This window comes from Anomaloglossus baeobatrachus, chromosome 5 (assembly GCF_048569485.1).
Source record: "Anomaloglossus baeobatrachus isolate aAnoBae1 chromosome 5, aAnoBae1.hap1, whole genome shotgun sequence".
Taxonomy (NCBI): domain Eukaryota; kingdom Metazoa; phylum Chordata; class Amphibia; order Anura; family Aromobatidae; genus Anomaloglossus; species Anomaloglossus baeobatrachus.
Window position 1 is genome coordinate 97921041 of NC_134357.1, and position 20988 is coordinate 97942028.

Consider the following 20988-nt stretch of genomic DNA (forward strand, 5'->3'; position numbering starts at 1 on the left):
TTCCAAAATTGAAAGTCGTATCCATAGCCACTAACCTTTAAGCAAATAAAAAATACAGTATATATACTCCCAAATGTCCCCTTAGGCTGGTTTCAGTCCTCAGTTATTATATTCACAATCTCTTGTAATACAAATGATTATTTTGCCATTATTCAGTACAAAATGAATGTTATTAGATACTTATTTCCCGTATGGCAGCTTCGGTGGTTTACTTTAGACACTGATGTTCTGGTTGGTTTCACTTAGGATATTTTTGCTCTTCATACATTAGCATTTAACTTTGTTTCTAATACTGTAAATATTCATGGATATATTGAGCAGCTTTTGCTTTGCATACAACGTAATGATAATGATGGCTGTCTTGGCTTGTGCATTCTATAGTAATGTAAATAAGGCAGGCTTAGATTGTAATCACTAAGCAATGTCATAGAGCTTTCCCAATGACAAGATAAAGAAGTCTATTGTTTATCTCTGTTTGCTTTTGTATTATTTTTTCTATAATTTGTTACCCAATGTTTTTAAACTCATAAATGCCAGATAAAGGCTTGCAGCAAGATTTACCTTCACAGATTATGGCTTCATTCAGACGGCCGTAATTTTTCTTGTGCTTCGAAACACGGACCGTTATTCTTCATTGTTTTAAATCTGATTTGCATCAGTCTTTGGTAGGGATCTCACTTTTAACCATGACTGTTTCATCAGTGATTTTCACGTACAAAAAGATAAATAAATAAATTGCAAAGATATACATGGCGATTAGAGATGAGTGAATATATTTGAGTGGATTTGATTTCTACTTCAAATGTTGCAAAAGTGCAAAAATGCATAATCACAAAATCCCTTTATGAGGAGTCGTAGAGAAGCAATTGATAACACAAAAAGACACCCATGAACAGACGTGCAGCAAAATACTGTCCACAAAGGCCAAGACCACCAGAAATCAAATCTTGATTAAAATATATTTTGCTAGCTGTAGTACCCGGGCGTTTCCCGGGATAGTAACTGTCTCTCTGTCTCTCTTCCAGTCTCTGTCTGTGTGTCGCTGTCTGTATGTCTCTCTGTCTGTGTCTTTCTTTGTCTGTCTGTTTCTATCTCTCTGTCTGTGTTTGTATCAGTCTATCTGTCTCCATCTCTGTGTCTGTGTGTCTCTCTCTATCTCCGTCTGTCATTTTGCCCATCTGTCTCTTTCCAGGTCTGTCTCTTTTCCCGTCTATCTCTTTGCCCGTCTGTCTCTTTGCCCTTCTGTCTCTTTGCCGTCTGTCTCTTTGCCTATCTATCTCTTTACCCATCTGTCTCTTTGCCCATCTGTCTCTTTCCAGGGCTGTCTCTTTCCCTGTCTGTCTCTTTCCAGGGCTGTCTCTTTCCAGATCTGTCTCTTTCCAGGTCTGTCTCTTTGCCCGTCTGTTTCTGTCTGCCTCCCTCTCTCGGTCTTGCTCTATTCGTCTCTCCACCGACATCTTATTACCTCACACATAAGCTTCTTATACTAACAGTTTATTTTGTTCCTGCAGCAACCACTGACAGTTGCTATTAATAGCTTGTAGCTCCTACCTCCATTCAGTTTAATAGAGGCAGGATTTTTGAGAGTAACTGTAAAGCGCGGGGTTAAATATTCTCGTCAAAACATAGTCTATGACGTTCCCTGGGTCTCATGGGGCATCTGTGCAAAATTTCGTGATTGTAAATGCGACGGTGCAAATTCCTTTAGCGGACATACACACACACACACACACACACACATATATACACATACATACACTGAGCTTTATATATTAGGTTGTATAAATTCATAGGTAAAAATTTTTTTAGAAATGGAAGTGATTATAATAGTAGATGGGAACAAATATAATTAATGTAGACAGGGTTACTCCAAAGGGGACAGAAAAGAGACAATAAATATCAGAGGGACCACTGAAGGCAAATACTACAACTCCATCCAAAAATAATCAATAAATATATCTAAAAAATCCTTTTTTACATATATTTTTAAATACGGCAATGAATAGATACTAATGCATGCGACAAATATATCCTAATAACAATAGATCAAATAAATAATAAAGTGCGATAGTGACTGTATATATATACAGACTTAAAAAAGAAAGCAGTATATAGGCTCAAATACAGCAATAAATAAATAAATTCCAAGTATCCCAATAACAGAAAGGAAAATAATAAAGTACCGTGGTACCTAATGAAGTTTCAAATGGGATAGCAGCATGGAGGTTACGATATGGTATAATGGAGGAGATGATAGATACCCAGTGCCGGGTCCATGAATCTCGTCTGTCCTCAGCCCGATGCACGTTTCGTCTAACGTTGACTCCCTCGGGGGGGGGTTAGTGTGATGAGTAACCATGTCTACATTAATTTTATTTGTTCCCGTCCACTATTATAATCACTTTCATTTCTAAAAAAAACATTTACCGATGAATTTATACAATAAAATATATATATTTTAATCAAGATTTTATTTTCTGGTAGTCCTGGCCTTTGTGGACAGTATTTTTCTACACGTCTGTTCATGGAAGTCTTTTTATCAAAAGTACAAAAATGAGGTTTTTTAAGTTAGTTTCTGCGTGGATTCAGGAAAATATTAGTAGCTGCCTTCTTTTTTTTCTGAAACATAAAAGACTGCTAATAGGTTAACATTCAAAAATCCCTCTCCATCGAATTATAAATTAAATTATTCAAACTAGTAAACTGTCCAATTGGAAAAAAAATTCTAAACACGAAAATTATGCTTTTTTTGGGCACCGTAATATTGCAATAAAATGCAATAACAGGCGATCGAAAAATCTCATCTACACAAATATGGTATAAATAAAACGTGAGCAAAAGACGGAAAAAAATAAGCCCTCACTTAGCCCCAGATCCTGAAAAATTAGAGTCTCGGAAAATGGTGACAAATGCAGAAATTTTGGGGGAATAAATTTTGGAATTTTGTTCACCACTTACATAATAAAAAAAGCTATACATGTTTGGTATCTACAAACTCGTACTGACCTGGGTAACCATGCTACCAGGTCAGTTTTACCACATAGTGAACAGGGTAAATAAAAAAACCCCAAAACATTGTGGAATTGCACATTTTTGTAATTTCCTCACACTTGGATTTTTTTTCCCTTTTTATCCAGTATACAATTTGGTAAAATTAATGAATTAAATCAAATGTTCAACTCATACCCCAAAAAATAACCCTTCATATGACTATATTGACAGAACCATAAAAATATTATGGCTCTTGGAATAAGGAAAACAAAAAGTGAAAAATCATCCGAGGATGAAGGAGTTACAATTTTTTAAAAAGTCATTATACTCACCTAAGTTCTTCCCTCAACAGCTCCTCCACTCTTCTCCTGTCATCTTCTTATCACCGCCATGAGTACTGAAATATCATGGGCTTTAGGCCTGGACTTGCTGCTGCGCTTATCTTTGAATACAATGTTAATCATGGGGAGCACACCGATAGAATACTGATGCCATTCGTTTGCCTTTCCCTAATTTTCATGGATCCTAAAGGTCCAGTCACACTAAGCAACTTACCAGCGATCCCAACAACGATAGGGATCGCTGGTAAGTTGCTAGGAGGTTGCTGGTGAGATGTCACACTGCGACGCTCCAGCGATCCCACCAGCAACCTGACCTGGCAGGGATCGCTGGAGCGTCGCTACACGAGTTGCTGGTGAGCTCACCAGCATCCAGTGACCAGCCCCCAGCGCCGCGGGGAAGATGCTGCGCTTGGTAACTAAGGTAAATATCGGGTAACCAACCCGATATTTACCTTGGTTACCAGTGCACGGAGCTACACGTGCAGAGAACAGGGAGCAGCGCACACTGAGCGCTGGCTCCCTGCTCTCCTAGTTACAGCACACATCGGGTTAATTACCCGATGTGTATTGCAGCTAAATGTGCACAGAGCAGGGAGCAGCGCACAATGCTTAGCGCTGGCTCCCTGCTCTCCTAGTTACAGCACACATCGGGTTAATTACCCGATGTGTACTGCAGCTAAATGTGCACAGAGCAGGGAGCAGCGCACAATGCTTAGCGCTGGCTCCCTGCTCTCCTAGTTACAGCACACATCGGGTTAATTACCCGATGTGTACTGCAGCTAAATGTGCACAGAGCAGGGAGCAGCGCACAATGCTTAGTGCTGGCTCCTTGCTCTCCTAGCTACAGCACACATCGGGTTAATTATCCCGATGTGTCCTGCAGCTACATGTGCACAGAGCAGGAGGCGGCACTGACAGTGAGAGCGGCGGAGGCTGGTATCAAAGGTAAATATCGGGTAACCAAGGACAGGGCTTCTTGGTTACCCGATGTTTACTGTGGTTACCATCCTCCGCAGAAGCCGGCTCCTGCTGCCTGCACATTTAGTTGTTGCTGTCTCGCTGTCACACACAGCGATCTGTGCTTCACAGCGGGAGAGCAACAACTAAAAAATGGCCCAGGACATTCAGCAACAACCAACGACCTCACAGCAGGGGCCAGGTTGTTGCTGGATGTCACACACAGCAACATCGCTAGCAACGTCACAAAAGTTGTTCGTTAGCAGCGATGTTGCTAGCGATGTTGCTTAGTGTGACGGGGCCTTTAGATTTGAACATGTAGTTGTGATTGGTGACTGCAAAAAAATCACATTGAACATCTGAATGATGTATAAGATCACTACTCTACCTTGTATATTAACTTTTTAGTAATGGCTGCTGTACATGTATGGTGGCTGAGCGCTTTCACTGTGGTCGTGGGTCTGAGATCGATCAATACAGCAAGGCTGTCTGTCATATTAAATAGCCATTACCCATGAATAATTGATGGTATCGGAGCAAACTACAATTAATTTGGTGAAACCTCCTAAATGCCACAGCCAAGTGTAACAGCAATATGTAAAAGGCAATACATTAATAATAATACACTCGCAGTCAAGGAGATAGCTGGCAAAATTTGGGGCCAATAAAAACCTAAAAGATGCAGATAGACCTATGAATCTTGTGCGAAACCCATAGAAGAGAAATGGTACACTTTTTCAATTAAGTATTTAAAAGGCCTCCAAGATGATTATTATTGAACCCTATGCAATTGTACCCCATGCAACCATACCCCATGCAATTGTACCCATGCAATCGTACCCCATGCGATGATAAAAGAGGCTGCAAATTTTTTCCCAAGGCGATTGGGTCCTTCTGTCGACCTTCGTGTATGCTATGGTATTATTCCTCTGAATCCCAGTGTATGGCTGTGATTAATAGAGGACAATACAGTTCACTATAATATATAGGCAATAACTTAAAGGGGGCCATATATATTATTATAAGAATAGCTCAGACCAGTTAATATAAAGGAAATCTGTTGCCAGGTTTTTGACACCTAATCTGAGACCAGCATAATGTAGAAGACTGAAAAAAGTGAAAACAGGGAGCGCATGTGAAGAGTCTCAGGACAGGAGTAACGGTGAGACCGGTAATTAAAACTGCTCACCTGGAGTGGTTGTGCAGCCCTTGCACAACCACGGTAATAGACGGGAGTGTAATGTTCCGCTGTCAGGAGGATTAGCCGTAAGATCCTTACATGGAGACGGATTCCTGTATGCCTGATTCAGCTGCGGGTTAGTGGAGGGAATAGCCGTCCAAAAGGTCCTGGTATTGATGAAGCCTCCGTTTAAGCAGCTCTTGCCATGGACCCCCGAAGGGGGAAATAGGTATCAATAAAAGTGAATCATGGTCTAATAGAGCACTAAGGAGGCCACACAATCGTTTAGTAAGTTTTATTTGTTTTATCAAAGCCACAATGCAATTTGATATACACAATATCTTCGTCAGGTGGTTATTCACCTGACGAAGATATTGTGTATATCGAAACGCATTGTGGCTTTGATAAAACAAATAAAACTTACTAAACGATTTTGTGGCCTCCTTAGCGCTCTATTAGACCATGATTCACTTTTATTGGCAGCATGTAGAGGCAGAGTCTGAAAAATCCATATGAGAATGGCTTTTATAATCCTGATATAAGGTTTAGCATTTTACAAGTCGTTCTCATTAGTCCAAATATATTTTGTCTCCTCCCACTAACAGGTGCAGCATGTACTGAGCAGTGTGAGATTTCAGAAGCAAAGATGAGGGACACTGAGGAGCTGTCAGTAAGCTGAAGCAGGGAAGAGTTACAATGAAGACCTCTACCAACTAAGGGGATGGAAATTAAATTTCAACTTTTAAAATGTATTACACAGCCATTTTCAATTGTAGGAGATATGGATGCGCTGTGCTGAGGGGCAGTATGAAATATAAGATATCCAAAGAATATAGGGGATGATAAATGAAAGCAGTTTTATTCTCAAAATATCTTTAACTTCTTCATCAGAACTTTCTGTGGTTTCTCCTGGTTAAGATATTATGGATACTTCGAAACATGATAGGAATAAAACTGTTACCATTCCTCATCCCCTGGATTCTTTGGATATCTTTTATTCCATATTGACCAGCAGTGCAACACATCTGCGTCTCTTACAGCCAATTTCTACGTTGGACTAACATCTTGTGCCTGAGCAACAGCTGGACTAAAATATTGTGCCTATAAAGTGTTGTACTTTCTTGCAATTATTATTATTATTATTGCACCATTTATTCCATGGCTCTTTACATGTGAAAGGGGGAATACTTAATAGGGACAAGTACAATAGTCAAACAATACAAGACACAGACGGATACGGGAGGAGAGAGGACCCTGCCCGTGCATTCTCACAATCTACAAGGGATGGGTAAGGATTCAATATGTGACGGTGGAGGGTGGAGCAATAACACCAGATAAGCACTGCTGCATCACCATTTAAAACTATTATCTGGATAATGTCCGGTTGTGCTTTTGTTTTCCCCCAACTTTCCTTTTTATATAGCTATTTTGGCATGAAATTTTAAAATAAATACAACTGCATTTTCAGATCCACAAGATCTACAGTATTTAATAATGTATATCATTTGTATTTAGTGACAGATCCACTTTATATGAGGTTGAGTTCCAATTCCAGCCACAGACCCTTGACAAGATTGGAACTTTTTGTAAAAAATAGACTTTTATTTTGTGAGAAAAAGTTTAATTCTTCTATAGAAATGCTTGCAATAATGTTAACTGTAATGGCAGTACAGTCACCAGTACATCATCTAGACTTGGAGGAGTCTTCTCTTTTTCTTTGGATCCTTTGCAATGACAAAGTTAATGCAACAGTTAAAGATCAATTCTAATCAAGTTGAGAGATTGCAGAAGGCACAGTTACTGTGAATGTGACAGAAATCTCAGATAAATATCTGCTGAACTGTTTATATTTTCTCCTGATCAATGCATTAAAATGACCCATAACAAAAAGCAAAACAACTGTAAGCGTTCAATTCTATTTTCGAGACTTCTCTGAAACTCAATACATATATTTTCTCTGGTTCAATTATTCTTGGCCTTCAACCTGCTTTATACACCAGCTTTGTCTGCTTTGATTTTAATATTGATCTGTTTATTGTGTTTCAGGCAAGGGATGCTGATCTTGGTGCTAATGTTACTTATCGGATAAGAACCCAGGAAGTTTTGCAGCTTTTTCAAATAAACTCGTCAAGTGGGGAGATATCTCTTTTAAAACCACTCGATTATGAATCATTCACTGGCAAGGAGGCTGTATATGTATTTCTCGTGGAGGCCTTTGATGCCATGGGTAGCATGCCTCCTGGAATTGCTACTGTGACAGTGAGAGTAAAGGTAAGGAAATTGAAAAAAATAAACTGTCTGCCTGACTAGATGATAACATTTTACATTTTTCGGAAATCATTTTGCCTTAACTAGTATAGAAAAGGAAAATACTGTTAAGATTGTAGAACATATAGGTTTGCTATTTCCAATAACCGACCATATTTACTAATCAGAGACATTAAATATTTCTCATTGTAGAGAATATCTGACATCTAGTCTGTGGCTTTATGCCCTCAATCCATAATTGATGGTACATACTGTAGCAATAGATGCCCTGGACTTCATGGGGCATATAGAGGTGTTTCTTAGAGATTTATATAGAATTTATAATCAACATAAACAATAGCATGTTCCATTGGCTGTTGAATTACAGATGTATTTTCCCCTACAAGCAATATTTCTGGGGATATACAATGCTGTTCAGAGGTATATATGTGTCCTTTATAATTTTCACTCTTGGCTCAATGTAGCCTGAGATACAAAGCTTTGACTAAAAAACGATAATTATTATTTCTTCATACTCTATCAAGAGATGTTACATCAAGGTAAGAAAAAAACAAGATAGCCAGCGCTAAATGTGCACTACTGCACTAAAAATTCCAAACTGTACTTATTAAAATTTGAGATTTTTGGCAAAAATTTGCAATTTCTTGAGCTACGCTGCCACGTCACGGCAAATCTCATTGGGGCAGTCCTACTCTAAAATATTTTTATATAAAATGTGCTATACGGCCTCACATATGAGAAAGTACTAATTTCACCTAATCCCTCTACAACTTCTCAGAACATAACCCCACGTCAAACTCCATGGCACCCAAATGCATCTCAAGGCTCTGGCTCTGGTCCAGGAAGCCATTATCTATCCCCCATTTCCTTGAGATGGCTGGATTGTCATTGTAAATAAGCACCGGTACCTTGCCCTCCCCCCATCTCATTGTAGATTGTAAGCTCTCACGAGCAGGGTTGCCTTTTTTTTTTCCCTTTAAATATTGTATCTTCTATAATTGTTACTTGTTTGTATATGTTTATGTATGATATGTATATGAGCCTCCTGAATTGTAAAGCGCTGTGGAATATGTTGGAACTATAGTAATAAAGATTATTATTAAGTATTCTTAGCAGCACTTACTTAGTGTTTTTCAATCCCCGACCCATGACTGAATCATGGCCGTGGGCTTGACAGGCCCAAGCAAATGCTGCTTGAAGTAAATAGCCTGCAGACAGGGCCTGATGGCTGAGTGTGAACAGCCACAAATTGCCCCAAAGAGATTTGCCATGACGTGGTGGGATAGCTCAAGGAATTGCAATTTTTTTGCCAAAAATCTCAAATTTTAATAATAAGTACAGTTTGGAATTTTTAGAGTAGTAGTGCACATTTTGTGCTGGCTAGCTTGTTTTTTCATCAAGATAAGAAAAGGCTGTATATCCAGCTCACCAGATCCTGAGGAGACTTGATTAACCGGACGGTGCACGGACACATGAAAGATGGCCAATTGTCAGCTAATATCCAAAGGAAAAAGGTGGTATCCAGCATCCAAATCCAGTAAGTTGTATAAAAATCTGCTTTATTTCAATCCATTAAAAACATTCCAATGTAAAATAATGATCCATGTTCTAACAAAGACGACGCGTTTCGGACACTAGGTCCTTACACAAAAAACCTAGCGTCTGAAACTCATCCTCTTTGTTACAACATGGATCATTATTTTATACTTGAATGTTTTTAATGGATTAAAATAAAGGAGATTTGTATACAATTTTCTGGATTTGGATGCTGGATACCACCTTTTTCCTTTGAATCTTTCAAGAGATGTGTATTCTTTATGTGTACTTTACAGTAGCGACCTGTATAACGATCTCGGCGGTCATTGGGACCCTTTCACACAGTGTCAAATACAGCGATGCGTCCTGCCCAGCAGGACATTGCCTTTGAAGAAAATGGTCCGGACCATCCTGCAATCACTAGCAATCTCACAGCAGGGGCCTGATCGCTGGTAGGTGTCACACATAACGAGATCGCTGGCGAGATCGTTGCCGCGTCACAGAAACTGTGACTCAGTAACAATCTCGTTAGCGATCTCGTTGTGTGTGACTGGACCTTTACACATGCATGTGCAGAACTGTCCCTGGCCTCATTAGAGCTAGAAGACCTGGTATGTAGAGACCCAGAATTGCAGAGCTCAAGGCAGTGGTAAGCAGTTAAGTTAGGAATGGTCAGGGTATGGGGAAAATAAAGTGGTAGAAGAAGTGAGCAGTGAGATGAGTAGAAGTATTTTTTTTTTTACTTTTTAAATAATATGTTTATTAAGATCTGAGTTTTCTTCAGACCCCAGAACATTTTAAAGGGGATTCAATTTGTATAGAATAACTTTGTTTCAAGTCAAATTTTATGTAAAAATGTGTGCGATCTGGCTAACTTGACTGTTGGCCGATCCACTCTTCTCTAGCACAAACCATTTGCAAATGTCAACTTGGGTGTCAAACAATTCATTTTTGTGTAATGATATCTCTGTGATGTGTTATCTGAGTCAATATAACTTTAACAAAATCTGAACATCATCAAGTGGACAAATCTAAAAAAGCTAGAAACACAGTATATTCCGGTACTTACATTTGTACCCCAGAACACCTGCTTCCAAAAAAGTGATAATTAAAGATGAGCGAACCTGAGGTTTGATTTTTGAACCGAACACCAACTTTAAAAAACAGGGCTCGGGTTCGGAGTTCGAATGCTTCACGTGCAAACCTAACTCGCGCAAGCAGCACTGTGCTCGGGTACACTTGGGGCTCAGCCCTGTGTGAGCCGCTTGCAGTATTTGAACGGCTCAAACTTGGGGTAATAACAGCGTGCAACATAGTGTGCAACCCCAAACAAAAATTTGAAAATGCCCGCCGGCCCTCCTCTTGAAGTGATCTGATTACGTCTGGTTGCATGTGGGAGGAGACACAAAGTGCCAAATAGTGTTTCTGAACCTCCTCGGGCAAAGTTGAAACACGTGGAGGTTCAGATCATTTGCTGCCAGCAAACCAAACCTACAAAGGTACACTCATCTTTAGTGATAATCACACAAAAGTCACAAATTTCATGGTGCTCTGTGGGGTAAAAATTAGTGAACCTCAAATTGTAACATTTGTTTGTTGCTGTTGCACCACAGTTATATCTATGATATCATCTCATTTGTATACTAGCAGGTTAGTTATTGCTGAGTGTTTTATTACACATTTCTATTTTATTTACTACATGGATTCCAATTTAAATCCAGTACATTACTATATGGTAAAAAATGGACTAAAATTGGAAAAAAAAATCTAGTATTATACAGTATGTTCTTGTTTCCATTACACACTACTATAATTGGACCAGGTGATGAAATGAATCCTATAAAGTAATTCTCTGTTTCTCCCATGTGCAGCAATAATGACAAATATATGTGCTTTATCATTGTGACAGCACTAGTGCTTACTGGTCATGTGTAGTTATTCTTTTATGATATTGACTGAAACCATAAAACAGAAAAAACAGCTATTTTCCCACAACATATATTACTATACAAGCCATATCTAATGACAGGACCAGCACATACTCAGAGGAAAAACAGGAGAGAAGCTTGCTAATGATTTAGGATTTATTGCTGTATTTAGTGCAAAAAAGCTTTTGTGGAGATTATGTACTGTATAAAAGAACAAGTGTACATAAAAGGACGAAAGGGATTCCATGCTATTACATTCATCACTGCAGTCAATGGATGGGCTCAGTGTGATTTGTGGTTATGGGCTTGTAGAATAATATATGGCCTGCAATATGTTGTAGAATAATATATGGCCTGTAATATGGATGAGACTAGTCGTTCACATTCGACAAACTTAGGTATACAGTAGTTCATCGTAGTATATCAATTTATGCCTGAAAATTATCTTATATGCCATTACAAAATAATGGTAATGATATAGTTGTTCTTAATGTAGCCATGATTCTTACGATTGAGTCCAGTTTTTTGTTCCATATAACAATTTGCATTTTTCACATTGGCCACAAGTGCTCTCATAGACTCTTATTTCTTATTGTTTTGGGAAATAACACATGTACACAACATAATAGTTTAATGAGTAGGTGTAAAGGTCATTGTGAATGGAGATATAGCAAAGACAGCTTTGACATCGCCTCCTGTTGTGATTGGTGGATTATGATTTATTAGCTGTGTATAGAGATGTTACCTTGCCTTGTACTCCTGCCTTTACTGATAGTTCAAATCAAAAAAGTCAGTGGAGCCTCTGTTAAGTGTCTCAACACAGAAACCAGCCAGATATTCCTCCGGATATTAGGCATTGCTCCCACCTGGCCAGAATCCTACTCCACACTGATGAGGGGCAATACCCTGAAACAGCTGTCTGTGGATGGATACCTGGCCTTGGTATTTCCCTTGTCATATCTTTAAACTTGTCAAAAAGTTGGATATTGACTAAAAGGGCCACTTAATATGGTGGTTATGGTGGTCTCCTAAAAAGAGCCACTCCTCGGCTGGGTCCTTCTCGGAGGGATAATTGGCTGGTTTCTGTGTTGAGACTCCTAACAGAGGCTACATGGGCTTTTTTGATTTGCATATTTCCCAGGGGGCAATGTACCTAGGATTTCACTGTGTTGCGTGCCCTCGCTGGCTGCCGGCAGTGTTTTTTCTGGCTTGTCTCCCCGAGATCAGGGATTGTTTTGTCTTGTTTGCTGATAGTTAGCCTACTGAAAGCTCTTCGTTGTAGGTCAGGAAGTATGTGACTGGAAAAGCCCCAGTGGTTAATGTAAATATTACAGAATTATTCTATTAGTTTTTTATACAAATTTTGATATGAAAAAAGTGACTAGTGATGAAAAAATATATTGGGCACTATTTGATACTCACACAAATATTAAGGTATTCGGGATATCCGTTACTTGTTGAGTATTTAGGTAACTGCCTCGTGAGTTTCGAGTCCCCTCCCTACATGTTTGGTGTCTTCTTCAGGACCAAGCAAAAAAATAAAAAAATCAACAATAGATGTTGACTTTTTGCTTGGTCCTGAAGAAGAGGAATGGATCTCTGAAAGGTGTTGACCTATGGAATAAAAAAGATATATTATTATGAACATTTTTCCATTATTGGCGGTAGCGCGGCGTTAACCCCACTTCTCTCTATCCAGCACCAAATAAAAACCTGATTAAAATAATAATTATTTTTCTGATGATAGCTTCCCTTTAATTGAAATGCTTTGATCTAAATTCTTGAGCAGCAATTGCATATATCTCAATAATAGTCTGCTACAATTATGTGCAAACCCTTTTACTCATAGTATTGCTTGGCTGAATACAATTGTATCCAGTAGAAGCCAATTTAATGATCTATGACAAAACAACAGAAAATGCTAAATACCATCCGTATACCATTACCCAGGCTGTCTATTCTAAAACATGCCTGATCTGTATTATATTCTTACTTTCAAGGTTATTTGCTTAGTCATATCATTTTTTAATACATAACATTCTAGGTATCTTCCAGGAATAACCTAATGTCACTAAATCGCATACTAATAAATTATAACTAAAATAATCAGAATAATATATAACACAAGTCTCCCCCCCCAAAAAAAATTTTCAAGCGGCAAGGTTTTTTCAATGGATTTAGGGTATTTTGAGGACACTGAATTAGAAAATCCCATTACTTTTGTTGAATTGGTTCTATTATTTGAGATAATGGCATCCATGAAAATAATGCATTCCCCCAAAGCGACTTATGTGTGATAATAAATGCAGTAGCTTTTCGTCTGTCTTTTTACTCTTTAACAATGCCTAAGATAATGAGCTATTCTATATCAATATTTTGTATTTCAATTTGTAGGCCTACAATGCTATAAAAGTGACTTTTTACAGCCAAAATTCTACTTTGAATTTGCTGAGGAACGTTTGTCAACCCAATCTTTGTTTATACCCAAAAAGTTCTGTCTTAATAAGTATATAAAAATTATGACTTCATCAAGAAGGGCCTGAATCAACAATTTTAATGTATTCTGCTACATTTGTGAAAGTACATGGTTGAAAAATAATGGAGAAACATCACAGACTTTGAGCATTGAGTGTACCTGACTTATTATGAAGTGCAGCTTGGAGACCAGGATGAGTCTTGGGTATGGTTTGGAAAGCATGGGTGGAACACCTATGACAGTGGACAAATTATGAAATGAAAAGTTTAAACTTTGGTGTACCAATGATATGGAGAGAACCAAAAAACCACCATGACGATTGTTATTTTTGTGTTGTATAGATTAGAGGCTTTAATTATTACAAGATCGATCCATGGGATTATCTTGATGTGTAATCAGCAAGATGACCTATTCACCATGACAATGACGTTCCTATACCAGTGTTTACCAGACTACCATGCCATCTACTGTCAGACTCTGAAGAGGGGCAGGGATTTGAGTGTATGGCTGGTAATAGCAGTAGAAGTAAATTTAAGGGAAGCTCTTTAAGGCCTCAACCATTAAGCCAAAAAAAATTCAATGACCTGATTTAAGACTTAAAAAACCTGTCCAAGCAAACATCTGAACTTTTAACATCCAGACGTAATGAACAAAATCTTATAAAGTCACACGATAAAATTACAACCTATCAGACAAGAGAAGAGCGGCTTCTCTCATATTTTAACCAAGTGGAAGAACTTGCATACTGCAATGATACCCCAGGAATTATACTTCAAATGGGACTAACAGAATATTGATTTGTGTTGATTTGAAGATGATAAACTTCTTTCTTGGACAGCAATCTGGGTACACCAAATACCCATGCTTCATGTGCCTCTGGAACAGTAAGACAACCCAAGATTATTGTACAAAAGTGTCATGGTTTACAAAGAAAAAAAAGATTGCTCGCACTGCAAATATCAGCAAAAAGATGTTGGTGGACAAGAGCAAAATAATTTTCCCATCACTTCATATTAAGCTTTGATTAAGGAAGCAATTTGTTAGGGTTTTGGATAAATCGAGTAATTGCTTAAAGTACATTTGTAAATCATTCCCTGGACTGAGCATGGAGAAACCAAAAGATGGAATTTTTGATGTTCCTTATAGTTGTAAACTCATGAACAATTTCAATTTAGCCACATGCATGAATGACAATTAGGCTTCAGGCCCAGTCACACACAACGACCTACCAGCAATCCCAAAAACGATGCGACCTGATAGGGATCGCAGGTAAGTTGCTGGGAGGTCGCAGGTGAGATGTCACACAGTCAGATCTTACCAGCGATGCAGGAACAATACAGGTCACAGTAGCCACCTGTATAACGATCTCAGCAGTCATTGTGACCCTGTCACACAGTGTCAAACACAGCGATGCGTCCTGCCCAGCAGGACATCGCCTTTGAAGAAAATGGCCTGGACCATTCTGCAATGACTAGCGATCTCACAGCAGGGGCCTGATCGCTGGTAGGTGTCACACATAACGAGATCGCTAACGGGATCACTACTGTGTCACGGAAACCGTGACTCAGCTGCAATCTCGCTAGCGATCATGTTATGTGTGACAGTACCTTTCAGCCTGGAAGAGATTTGTCACTGTTGTGAAAAACTACCTTGGTAATCACAGCGCAGACAATTATTAAAAATTGGTGGAAGATATGCTCACTAAATTAAAAAATGTGGGTGTTAATATGAGCATAAAGATGTAATATCGCCATAGCCGTTGAAACAGATTTCAAGATAACCTTGGAGACTTCAGCGAGGAACAATGTGGGAAGTTCTATCAGGATATGATGATGATGATGGAAGAGAGATATCAAGGCAGATGGGACATACACATGATGGCAGATGGGACATACACATGATGGCAGATGGGACATACACATGATGGCGGATAGGACATAAACATGATGGCAAACGGGACACACGCATGATGGCAGATAGGACATATACATGATGACAGATACTGTTTGAGTCTTCAACTTGATGGATCTGATAACACACCTAAAAGGAAATCCCATAAACTATGATTTTTGAAACATTAACATTAATAACAATAACTAATTAATATTGTATTAATTGATCAAATCATACATAACTTTTTTCTGTCACTGTTAAATATTTAAAATGTCTTTTTGTTTGTATCAGTTTAGACTGTTAACTTACTGGTTGTAAAAATAAAATAATATTCTTACAATTCTGAATGATTTTCAATTATGTTGCATTAATTAATTAAGTATAAAATATGTCAGAAACTGGAGCCAAAGTCATTTTCTTAATCAGCACTATAAATTTATTATTAAACTTTTCAGACATCATTTGTACCACATCACTGTATACCAGTGCAATAAATAACAATGCAAACAAAATAAATGAAAATAAAAATGATTCATTAATCGTGTACCAACAACATGGCACAAGTAACCTGGACTTAATATTTCCACATATTTTCTAATTCAATAATCAATATTTAACAATTGGAAAATGACTTCTAGCTGACAGATATGAGAAAGATATTAAGAAAAAATTGAGTTTTTTTCTCAATTTATTAAATACAGTTTTTACAAGGAAGTGTGCTGAGTAGTGTTACGCTTATACAAGATATGGAGGTAAATTTTATTGAAACAAAAGCTTTCTTGTTCTTGCAACTTACTCCTAACATCTGTTTCTTATGGGATGATTCACAAATAATTTATTAAACCTTAATAATTAATGATATTGACTGAATGTGCAATAGTAAGAACAAGGATTACAAAGAAGTGTTTTTAAAGATAGAAGTAGAGATGTTCGATATAACTTGATTGTTGGCAGTTCTTTGCTGAGCATAAGGAACCCTAGCCGATCTTCCTGCTCCTAGGATTTGTTTACAGAGCATCATTTTTGGCCTCATGATTGTAGGATATCAGTATACCCTTGAAAATTGTGTTAGGGCATTTTTTAACTACGTGTTTTCTATTTTGTACATTTGGTTTTTCCTTCCCTTCTTCCAAGAACCATAACTTTTGTAATTTTTCCATCAATATAGCCATATAGAGTTTATTTTTATGCTGGAGAACTTGTAGTTGTGAATGAAGCCATTCATTTTATTATTCAACTAGCTGTAGTACCCAGTGTTGTCTGGGATAGTAACTAAGTCTTTCTCTCTCTGTCTCTCTTCCACTCTCCCTCTCTTCCACTCCCCCTCTCTCCCACTCTTTCGCTCTCTATCTGCCTTTCTCCCACTCACCATCTCTCCTACTCTCTCTGTCTCTCTGAGTCTCTCCCTCTCTCTATCCCACGCTCTCTCCCTCTCTTTCTCTATGTCCCTCTCCCTCTCTCCCTCTCTCCCACTCACCCTCTCACCACCGAAATCATATTAACCGACAAATAAAATTTCTTATACTAAGAATGTTCTCCGTTGCCTATGGCAACAAATCACAGCTCCTATTAATGACCTGTAGCAAAATAGAAGCATAGCCGTAATTGGTTGCTATAGGCCACCTGATAAATATCCAGGCTAACTGTCAAAACAGCCAATATATTGCCTCATATATAAAATTAATTCACTGCACTCAAAGGTTGTGATGCAAGTTGAAGAATTTATTAACAAAAGCGACTGTGTAGCCATCCAACGTTTCAACCCGCCTGGGTCTTAGTCAAGAGTCGCTGCACAGTAGGTGACTGGAGGGTGAGAGATGAGATGCTCAGTAACACTGGTGCATAGGAGAAAATGCCTTGAGGATAATGTACAGGGTATTCAAGTGTATCCGCGCTGTTGCTGGTTGTATTGTTAAGATACACGATACAACCAGCAACAGCTCGGATGCGCTTGCGTACCCTGTACATTATCCTCAAGGAATTTTCTCCTATGCACCAGTACTCACCTCCAATCACCTACTGTGCAGCGACTCTTGACTAAGACCCAGACGGGTCGAAACGTCGGATGACTACACAGTCACTTTTCTTTGTTAATAAATTCTTCAACTTGCATCACAACCATTGAGCGCAGTGAATTCGTTTTATATATGACTTGAGGGTTTCTGACCCAATCTTCGCTTGCACCATCATCCTTACTGTCCGAGTGCAGACCAATTCTCTGAAAATATATTACCTCACACATCCAAACAGTAATAAGCATTTTTTTGGGTGAATAACTGTAAAGCGTGAGGGGGTTAAAATTTCCACCCAAAACATAGTCTATGACATTCCCTGAGTCAAATGAGGTGGCTATGCAAAATTTTGTGATTGTAAATACGATGGTGCAGAATCCTTGCGGACATACATACACTCAGCTTTATATTTTAGATGTACAAGGAAAAAAAATTCAAGTGTGGTGGAATGGTGAAAAAAATGCAATTCCACAATAGTTTATTGAGTTTTTTTTACAGAGATCATTGTGCAGCATAAAAATGACCTCCGCAGGTCAGTATTATTAAGGCAATATCAAACTTGTTTTTTATTATTATTATTAGTATTATTATTAGTATTATTATTAGTATCATTAATAAATCTAAAAACAAAATTAAAAATAAACATATTGTGACACTATTTTCTGAGAATGGAAACGTTTTCATATATCCATAAATGAAGCAAGTGTCCACTTATTTTCTGCATGGTAAGCTGTTGTTTTAATTGGCACCTTTTTGGGGTCCAAATTATGTTTTGATTCCCTTGTATTGCTTTTTTTGGTAACGTTGTGATGATAAAAAAAACTCCCCATACTTCTGGCATTTCTTACTGTCTCCTAAATAACCAAGCCTATGACTGGGCTTGTTAATACTTCACAGAAGTAGTAACATGGCAGCTAAGGTGACCTTCTTCAGGCCAGTATCTGCCAGGTCAACCCATTGAACTACCCACAATAGAATCCCTAAGGAATGATGGAAACATAGAATGGCACAGCCCCACCCCTAGACTGCATGCTAAACCCCTTCACCCCTGGCCAATTTTCTGTTTTTCGTTTTTTCTTTTGCTCCCCTACTTCCAAGAGCCTAAACTTTTTTCTTTTTCTGGCAATCTTGCATATGAGGGCTTGATTTTTGTGAAACAAGTTGTACTTTTAAATGAAACTATAAGTATTACCTTATAGTGTACTGGAAAACTGCAAAAAATCCAAATGCGGAAAAATTGAAAAAAGTGCAATTGCTTGATTGTTTCCAGTTTTGTCAGTACGAGTTTGTAGACACCAAACATGTATAAGTTTACTTTTTCTAAGAGGTTAAAAAAATCAGATGTTTGTCCAAAAAAAGTGGCACAGTTTTTGTACTATTTTCCGTGACCCGTAGTCTTTTCATTTTTCAAAATGTATGGCTCAGAGATAGCTTATTTTTTGCATATCAAGCTGACATTTTTAATGGTACCATTTTTGCGCAGATGCTACATTTTGATCGCCTGTTATTGCATTTTGTGTCAAATTTGCAACAACCAAAAAACGTAATTTTGGCATTTGGAATTTTTTTTTACACTACGCCTTTTACCGATCAGATTAATCGATTTTATATTTTGTTGGATTGGGCATTTCTGAACGCGGCAAAACCTTATATGTCTATATATTTATTTTTTTTTTAACCCGTTAATTTTTAATGGGGCAAAAGGGGGGTGATTTGAACATTTAGGTTCCGTTCATTTTTTTTAAACATTGTTTATTTTACTAGTAATCCTAGGAGACTAGAAGGATCAGCAGTCTGATCGCTCATTCATTTCTGTTGATCACAACTACAGAGCCGAGATCAGCTGAATTGCTCATGTCTTGCAACAGGCAGCACTCGGCTGGCTGAAACAGTAAGGCTATGTGCGCATACTAGCCCTGCAGAAATTTTTGCAGCGATTTAAAGAGCACACATGCACTTCAAATCGCTGCAGAAACAGTCCGTAATGAAAATAAAAAAAAGCCGATTTCATGCGCTCTGACTGCAGCCCCTCCCATAGACAGGGCGGGGGATGCAGGCAAAGCAAAGGAAAGAAGTGACATGTCACTTCTTAGAACGTGCGCTTCGGGCAGCAGCCGAAGCGCTGCGCTCTAATATGCCACGTGCGAACGGCTCCTGCACAATCTCCATAGATTGTGCAGGGGACGCAGGACGCATGCAGTTATGCTGCGGTGCAGATCGTAGCGTAACTGCATGCAATTACGCAATGTGCGCACATAGCCTAAGGGAGTCATGTGAGCTACAGGACACATCACATGACCTTCTGCTAACATGACAACCATCATTTCAGAGTGATCATGTCATGGGGCCACTGATGGAGCTGGGTAAGTGAACGTTTACCACGGTGGGCATTTAAAATGCGCTGTCACAGTTTAACAGCACGATTGAAGGGGTTAACAGGTGCAAGTTGATCGCGGATCCACTCATGCCTGTGAGGCACACATGTCATCTGTTCAAATCAGCAGACATGGGCATTTCTTTGCCTATATGAATTGGATGGTTTATTACGGTACCAACATCTGGTAAGAAATTCTTGTCAATAGCAGTTAGAAATATATTTCACTTGGAAATTTGGTGATGTGTTCAATATTTATTTTACCCATGTGCAGAAATCACCGGTGGCTGCCTACAGCAGCTATGGGTGATTACAATTATATTACTTAGGATGTACCAGTATGGCCCTCGGTCGTTAAGGGGTTAAAATCCATTGTTAGAGATTAATAGTGGCATATACAGAGGGTAAAATAAATATTGAACACATCACCAAATTTCCAAGTGAAATATATTTCTAAAACTGCTATTGACAAGAATTTCTTACCAGATGTTGGTACCGTAATAAACCATCCAATTCATATAGGCAAAGAAATTAGGCCATAGATCTCCATAAGTTTAGTGTTGTGTAATAATGAGAAATTACATAGAGAAAAAGTATTGAACACACTTACTAAAATTGTTTTAACATTTCGTTCGAAGGCTTTATTGGTGATGACAGCTTCAATATGCCTTTTGTATGGAGAAACTAGTAGCATGCTTTGCTCAGGTGTGATTCTGTCCCATCCTTCTACACAAACATAGGTCAGGTGATTGGCTGGGCCTTTTAAGCAGCTTTATTTTCTTTCTCTGCAACCAATTGAATTTCCTTAGACTTGTGTCTTGGATCATTGTCTTGTTTAAGGTCGGAATCACACTTGCGAGTGCCTCGCGTGTAACTCACGTGAGTCTCTCATTGCATCACCTGTCTCGGCCGCACACTCTCCGGACAGGAGATACATGCAACCAACCTGGTCCTGTCAGGAGAGTGTGAGTCCGTGCCGGATGATTCAATGAGAGACTCGTGCGAGTTACACGCGAGGCCTAAATGTCCACC

At 38.6% G+C, this 20988-nt stretch overlaps 1 protein-coding gene across 1 annotated transcript in view; it reads left to right on the forward strand.

Annotated features, from left to right (window-relative positions):
* Positions 1 to 20988, forward strand: part of PCDH15 (protocadherin related 15) — a 2365808-nt gene that overhangs the window by 1641414 nt on the left and 703406 nt on the right. The window contains exon 21 of the mRNA XM_075348720.1: positions 7516 to 7740. Coding sequence (XP_075204835.1) covers positions 7516 to 7740 — 225 coding nt within the window. The remainder of the gene's footprint in view (positions 1 to 7515; positions 7741 to 20988) is intronic.